The sequence below is a fragment of the Culex quinquefasciatus genome, chromosome 3, assembly GCF_015732765.1.
Source record: "Culex quinquefasciatus strain JHB chromosome 3, VPISU_Cqui_1.0_pri_paternal, whole genome shotgun sequence".
NCBI classification, from domain to species: Eukaryota; Metazoa; Arthropoda; class Insecta; order Diptera; family Culicidae; genus Culex; species Culex quinquefasciatus.
The window spans coordinates 78,287,359-78,295,500 of record NC_051863.1 but is presented as its reverse complement, the minus strand read 5'-3'; the positions used below and the strand labels follow the sequence as shown (position 1 = coordinate 78,295,500).

The 8,142-nt window shown below is 45.4% G+C and overlaps 1 protein-coding gene across 1 annotated transcript; it reads right to left on the bottom strand.

Moving 5' to 3' along the window:
* Positions 1-209: 209 nt before the first annotated feature.
* Positions 210-7,659, bottom strand: LOC6040834 (protein NASP homolog). Its single transcript, XM_001850117.2, is given in 6 exon segments — positions 210-713; positions 778-1,052; positions 1,110-1,388; positions 1,391-1,820; positions 7,479-7,521; positions 7,643-7,659. Coding segments are annotated over 4 exon segments (1,233 nt in total). The 5' UTR covers positions 1,800-1,820; positions 7,479-7,521; positions 7,643-7,659; the 3' UTR covers positions 210-443.
* Between the last annotated feature and the right edge of the window lie 483 nt (positions 7,660-8,142).

Genomic DNA, 8,142 nt, shown 5'->3' with positions numbered 1-8,142 from the left:
TCCAAAAAAGGCTTTGTTTACCAATGGCTCTAACGTCCTTTTGAAAACTAATGCAAAGTTAGAACAAATAAGCAATTTTCTTTTTCAACTTCTCCGGTAGCTGTTGTTTCCCAAGTCTTGACTTTCAACCGATGTAGACAGGGCGTCAAATTCTCAGGGCCCATATTAATGCAATTTCACAAAGCATATCACAAAAAAACGAACCACAATCAGGTTTAGAACATTGACACAAGTTTATTTCAATGAGGTTACTGTTACACTTACATCGTAGAAAAGTACCTACATATTCTCTAACCAAATGCTTAAGAAGTACAATGACGAGACAATAGAAAATAATTTAAAAGTAAACGTAACTGGAAAGAATCCTCCTGCGGAAAGTAACAGAACAGATGTTTAGCACTACGGCCTAAAACGAAGCTTCAGTTCATCCTGGGGGGCAACCATTAATCGCTTCCCTTGTCCGCCTCGACGGCGGTCTTCTTCGCCGGCGAACCCTCAACCTCGGTGGTGGTCGTGTCGGGCTTCTTGCGCTTGATCAGGTGGGAGATGTCGGTCGGCTTTTCGGCTCCACTCTTCGAACTGGACGACGATCCGTTGGTGGCGGTGGCTGCACCGGCAGAACTGGACGGTCCCGCACCAGCATCGAAACCGTTCGCCGAACTACCGCCTCCGTTCATGAGTTTGGACAGTTCCCGCTTAACTTCCTCGATCGACTGGAAAGTGACAGAAAAACATGGATTATAGCACGAATTAAGATAGAATATTTATCCAACCAACCGTTTTCTTCGCTTCCTCAACGTCGGCGATCTTGTCCGCGATCTCCTGCTTGGTCTCCTCGAGGTCCTTGATGGTGGCCTTGGTCTCGTCGTTCTGTTCCTTTGCCTTTTCCTGTTCGATCACCTTGTCCAGCTCGCTGCAAGCCTCCCGGAACGACTTGACGGAATCGTCGAACTCGTTCAGCATCACGTGGCACAGACCAATCTTGTAGAAGATCTCCGCAACCAGGCGGCTGTCGGATTTGCCCGTTTTCTCGTAAACCGCGAGGGATTTCTCTGTGATGGGAAAAGAGTTTTAAATTTAATGGTAATCTTGAAAGAATCATAACTTACTGTAATCGTTGATGGCTTCGCTGAAGTGAGTGTTCTCGAAGGAGATTCCGGCCAGTTCCGAGTAGCACTCCGACAGATTTTCGAACCCTTTGTCGGCTTGTGCTTCGAAGATTTTGACGGCCAGTTCGAGGATCTCCCAGGCGACCTCCAGGTTGCCACCGCCCTTCTCATCGTCATCCTCCTCGGTTCCCTCGGCTTGCTCGCCCCCAGCGCCATTGGTCGACGTCGACGGTCCCGGTTGCGGCTCTTCCACCGGCTTTGAAGACGACCCAGCCTCGGGTTCTCCTTCTTGGCTTCTCCGTTTGCGTCGGATTTTCCCTCAGAAGTTTCCATCTTCTCCTCAGCCTCTTTCTCTTCCCCTTCGGCTTCACCGTCTTCTTCGCCACCCTCCTCTCCCTCGTCCTCTTCACCCTCCCCGTCTTCTTCGCCCTCGTCCTCTCCGGGAACAATCAGATTGTTCTCGTCCTTGCCGAGCGCGGTCAAGCTCTTGGCGTACATCAGATACGGCAGCCCACACTCGTCCGCCGTGGGTCCGTACAGCTCGGAATAAATGGCACAGCACGCGCTCAGATCGTCCGCGGCTTCCGAGTACTGTTTCATGCAAAAGTTGCGGCTGCCCCGGCCGAACAGCTCCTTCGCTTCCGCCATCTTTTCCTCCTTGGTCACGAGAGTTTCCGACTTTTCGGCCATTATGTGATGGTAAGGTTGGCTCTGCAAAACAATAAAAAATAAAAATTAAATGTGTTGGTCCGGAAGGTTTTTGGTGCATTTTTCATGATAGCTGATGTAATTGCGCCTTACTTTGGGTTCATATTCATGTTTAGCGATCCCAAACCTAATTAGATTTGAGTGGTTGATTACACTCTCAAATAAATGTTCCCAACATTCTACAGGCGCCATATTGGGTGCCATCTTGTATTTCTCGATTTCTGAATAATTTGAGTATTCTGACGGTGAATGACCACTGTTTATATTCTAGCTCAGCGATCCAAATTAGTTAAATTAGACAATTAGATAAATATTTTCCAGATTCCACAGACATACACCCAAAGGAAAAATATATCTCAAAATCTGCAACATTGGATTTGCTGCAGAAAATGTCATATTTTATAACATTTTTTGCAGCAAGCCCGTAGATCATTTTTGCCCGCGTGTAAAAATTTCAGCGATCTGCAGTTCTTACCAACACATATAATGCTGGCCCGTCCCCGAGCAACACTCCAAAGAGAAGCATATGTTGGTGCTCTTTCACTCACTTTTCATCAAGCGTCCATGGCGCGGTGGTAGCGTGTCGGATCAATAACCAAGAAGTTGGTGATTCAATCCTCGTTCTACTAATTTTTTTTTGTGAAATACAACCAAAAAGCCGTCGGTAATGTCGATAATTGTCGGTAACGGGCAAAAATGTCATACTCCTATATCGCAAAAAATGCATGAGGACAGATTTCATGCAGATTCTGATATACTTTCATGCCGCCATGCATCACAATCATGCGACTGCCAGTTGGGTGTATGAATATGTAAATTTACACAGCACGTAATTACTGTTTCTTATGTAAACTCACTCAATATAAAGTTGAAATATGATGTAAAGAGTAAAAAGTCATGGAAATTACTCCAATGTAAATCTAAATCTAATGTAAATCATGAATCTATTGGAAACGATGAGCACGGAAACTCAAATCTGATGAATTTCTACCCGTGTTCGACTTCCTGTAAATTGCTATTTAATGTAAATCATATATCCAATGTATTTCTGCCAAACGTTGACTTCAAAACTACCCGAACTAAAAATAGTTATATTTGGTTCTCTTTCTATCGCTCTCATACTTTGCTGGCCCACTGCCTGAGCCTCGACCTGAACAAGTTGATGCTTTAGCCGCTCGTTTATAAAATGCGAAGATGGCTCAGTCGGCAGCGGGTAGCAGCAGTAACACCAAACATCCTACCCGTCGTCCGTTCGATTCCAGTCCAGCGTAATTCCACTTGTCCGTCGACGAGAAAGCATCCCCTATCTGTGAAACGACTTTTTAAAATCAGAATTTCCTTTTGCTGCCCGTTTCAAACATTCTAAAATAGAACATAGGCCACACATTATTCCTACTGTAAATTTCCAATGAACCTAATGTAAATATCCATCATTTGTCATGATACTTGGTACATGATAAATAATGTAAATTTACAGGAATATTTTTTCGTGTTCAGTGAAATTAAATTCGAATGGGTAATTTCAAATTTTTTATGCTTTCTTGTGCGCGAATAAGGCTTCATTCAAAATCAGCACATCAAAATCAGCAAAAAAAAATAGTTGCTTCAACGAATCCATTCGATGTTAGGCAGATATTAGTCTATGATAAACAAACTGGTGAAAACCCGCAAAAAAATAAATGTATGCAGTCTGACGTTTCTGCAAACAAATTCAGCCAAGCAAACAAACTGCCAAACTTCCAAAAAGTGCTAGTTTGTTCGTTTTCTTGTCATAGTCTAATACCTGCTTTACTATCAGGTTAATCAGATCAAATGCGAGTTGAATTGTTGCTGTTTCGGAGGCTTGATTGTCCTTGTAAGTGAAATATGCCTTGGACGGAGGAGTTTTAATGAAGGTAAAATTAAACCTCTTTCCCTCGATGGTCTCTTCGATATGGTCAACCAGAGAGTCGAATGAAATTCTAAGTATGAAACCAAATTCCAAATTGCTAGAGAATCGACCGGGAAACTTCTACTTGTAAGACAGAAGCCGCAAAATGGTCTACACAGTTAAAAAATCATGTCAGAAAAAAATTCGTAATTTCAGCTCTAAAAATGTGTAAATTCACCACTATTACAACTTTTTGAACTTTTTCAGTCTTAATTGATGTAATATTACATCATTACACCTTAAAATTTTACATCTTCCGAATTACAATTTTTTTACTGTTAAGGGCAATGCAATAATTTCAAACTGTTTTTATGATTGAGCATGAGCATGAGCATGAGAGACCACCCATGGTTGTCCTTCTCCGTTGCTGAACAGGACCATAATATCCCATCAGCACAACCGGTCACACGCTTCAACGATCAAATGATGTTTCCCTTATCAACAGCATGCATGAATGCGCTGAAAGGATAAAACATCACGATCATCAAAACTAGAGCCGGTGCGAATAGGAAACAGTCGTTGGCCACCAACGGCGCCCGCCATGTCAGTTTGTAGATCACGAGGGAATGGGACGGGAATGTTAGTTAGCACAGGCTGCTACCAAGGGTAGGTTCTATACGATATCCACACCCCCGCGTGTGCCGGAAAACTACTTCTACTTGGGATTTTGTTAGTGGGTAAGGGTAATGGCCAGGATTCAACATAGAGGATGATGATGCGACCCAATAATCAATAAAATTTTGTTTAATGGTGTGATGTATTATGCATTCTCAAGGCAAACAGTCGGAGTATGCGGATGAGACTATTCCCGGTTATTTGGTGTTGAGTTTAGCATAAATGATTTAATCTTAGACAGCCGGCTGTGGAAAGATAAAACCAACTAAAATGCGAAAACGCGAAACCGCCCGGATCGAAATACACGCACAATCGGGACAACAAAGACGGAAACGGCAACGAAAATCCTGCGCGAGGACCGCGACGCACACCGTTCAAATTCTCCAACGCAACTGTCAAACATCCCGAAACCGCCCGGATCGAAATACACACACAATCGGGGGGACAACAAAGACGAAAACGGCAACGAAAATCCTGCGCGAGGACCGCGACGCACACCGTTCAAATTCTCCAACGCAACTCATTTCAAACTGTTTTTATGATTATTGCTAAATGATGATTTTTTGGGATATAACTCAAGCTGGCCACTTAAACACTCTGGACAGGCCCTCAAATATTGCCACTTGAGCTCCCTCCGTGTACGCACGAGAGCATGCAGCTAGTGCTCAGTGCTCCATCGTTTTTCGGATTTTTTCGGCCGTGGCCGTGGCAGTTCGAGTGCGGCCTCGAAAAACCCGCGAAGTTCGTCTACCGGTCGTGTGCAAAAAGGTAAACAAACCAATGCCGTGTCGGCCGCCATCGCGCAGGGGAGCGTAAGCGCAGAAGGAATCGACAAAAAGTTACTACACCCCGGATATGTTCCAAGATCACCAGTGCGAACCCGTTCGAGTACCTCCGGTGCCACGACCAGTGGCATATCAACATCCGCCAACAACCCTATCAGGAACGAGTTCCAGATTCTGAGCGACGACGAAGAAAACAGCAACACCGACGGTAGCACCACTACCGACAACGACGACGACGATGGTTGTGCACGGAAAAAAGTGCCGACGCCAAAAAAGAATAATTCTCCAACGGAACGAAGACCACCTCCAATTTTTGTTTTGGACACGTTGGCGGACGATGTTGACGAGTTGCTGGAAGGCCTCGGATATTGTCTGAAAATCGGTAAGTCGGCAGTGCAAGTGATCACGCTGAATAAAAAGAATTTCGACCTGGTGTTTGAAGAATTGAAGCGTAGCAACTTCAACTTCTACACATTCAACCCCGAGAAGCCCCCTGTTAAGGTCGTACAGGGTTATCAAGACCGTCCGATCTCCGACCTGAAGGGTCACCTCTCGGACGCCGGAATAAAACCGCAGGAGATTAAAGCAGTGATCCCCGTGCACCGCGTTCAACCGCGTTCTCTGTTTTCTGTACTCGACCAAACACCAGCACTGCGTGTGCACGCGTACAAGCAAACCTAAACTCTGCCGTGTACAGTCTGTACGCGCACACGAACCTCGAGTTTAAAACCGAACCTTGCACCCCGGGTACAAACCCCGTACAAGCCGACGACGCAGAAAAGAGACAAAAATATTTCCCTCACGCTCCCTCTGCTGTAAAGCGGTGTTTCATTCTCCGCTGCAGTCACACTACAGTGTTTGTCACAGAGAGAGTGAGAAGCAGTCATTTTTTCGTCTCTTTACACGCTCTTCGCTCGCACGGCGTTGTACCCGAGGTGTGCACCCCGTGTTTACACCGCGTGTAAACTTGAGTGCGCCGTGCGGGGAGAACTCGAACATGGCAGCCTGGTGTGTTTGAAGTTCATCTGCACTGAAAACATGTACGGCGTGTACGGCGTGCGCGCGTTCGGGGAAGACTGGATTAAAGTGCTCTCGCGCAAGACAACGGTAACAGGTACACACACACTGTTCCTGTTGTACTTCGACCGCGGCACCGTCAAGATCCAAGACCTGCGGAGGACTAAGACGTTGGACGGTTTTTGGGTAAACTGGCGGTTTTACACCAAGAACCCGACGGACGTAGCGCAATGCCACCGTTGCCAGAAATTCGGCCACGGCTCATGGAACTGCAACCTCCGGCCCCGCTGCGTGAAGTGCGGTGAGTAACACCTCTCGGAGGCGTGCGCACTGCCACGAAAGGCGGACTTGGGGGACAAGGCAGAACAAACCAAGCCGCGCGTAAAGTGCGCGAACTGTGACGGCAACCATACCGGCAATTACCGCGGATGCATCGCGCGCAGGGCCTACCTCGAGGAGCAGGAAAAGAGAAAGAAGAAAGCAGCAGCGTCCCACTCTCCTCAGCGAAGTACGAGCGCAGCCGTTCCTGCAGCTGGACAGCTTACGGTTCCAGCGGAAAACTCAGCGTTCCCTCCTGGTTGGGGGCGTTCGTTCGCCAGCGTGGTCGCTGCCGGTAGCGGCAGTACGGCCCAGCAAGAAGTCACCGGGGAAGATCTCTTCACCCTGCCGAAGTTCTTTTCTCTCGCGGGGGAGATGATGACGCGGTTTCGGAGCTGCCGGAACAAGGCAGAACAATTCCTGGCCCTTGGGGAACTGATGATCAAACACATCTACAAAGGATAAATTACCTGTGATCTAGATATAAGCTTTCTCTTCCTCTATCCCCTTTCCTTTGCAATTTCTGTATTTTTTTTATAGTTTTTTCTTACTCTTGCTAGTGCTTTAGTTAAAGAAATAATTGTTCCTAAATGGATTATGATGCAACACACAGCTGTAAGGAACTACAAAACTCTGTTATGCACTTCAAAATAACTCATTGTATCTTGATTATTCACAAATAAAACCGAATTGAATTGAATTGAAAAAAAAAATATTGCCACTTTGAACATTGTTTCATTTTCCCAAAATCATTGCATTACATCACAATGATGAGGACTTAAACCAACTAATTTCTATCGAATGAACTATTATTCAACAAGTTCACGAAGGTCACGAATCGGTCAATCACATCACGAGTTAGCAATACGTTTCCTTTGTCCACAAAGCAACAGCAATACTAATGTCTCTATCGAAAAAGGACACTCCGAAAAGCACACACACGCACACATCCAGCGCAAAACAAACACTTTATTTGTTTGGCAAAACAAAACGAACCTGCTACACAGAGATGGAACCACCAAACCGGTTCTTCTCGGTACTGCAAAAAAAGGGCAAAATATTACTTTTCCACGCTGCACACACAACGCACACACTCGAAATAAAGGAAAAACCCGGGAAAGGACACGATTATCACGTGCGCTTCGTCCTGATCTTCTTGCCTCGGCACACAGAACTCTTGATGGACAGCCGGTCCAACAAACTGTCACCAAAAAACAATAAACAGACCGCCGTCGTGGTGTCCCCCCTATTGATTTTCCCACGAATGGGTTTCCAGTGCGCAAGCTTTGGGCCAGCACAGCACACGTACAGCCCACCAACACACGCCCCCAACTACGGTAAACATGGGGCGAAATGTGGCGCTTTTTTTCTCCCCTCCATGCACACTAGGGTGGCCCGACGTGCGAACGTGGAAGAACTTTGAAAATGATTCATGTTATGCAGAATTAACTGGTTTTTGGCGCAAATTAGACCTAAATCACAATTTAGAACAGTTTTGAAAATGCTGAGTTTTTTTTTCAAAGCCTTTAATTTCTTCGGGAAAATTTCTAATAAAGATTTAGATTTTAAATTTGTCCAAAAATCAAAAAAAATATTCAAAATCCGAAAAATATGTGGATTTTATCCAATTTTGACAGGTTCCTCCTGTGAATTTGAAAAT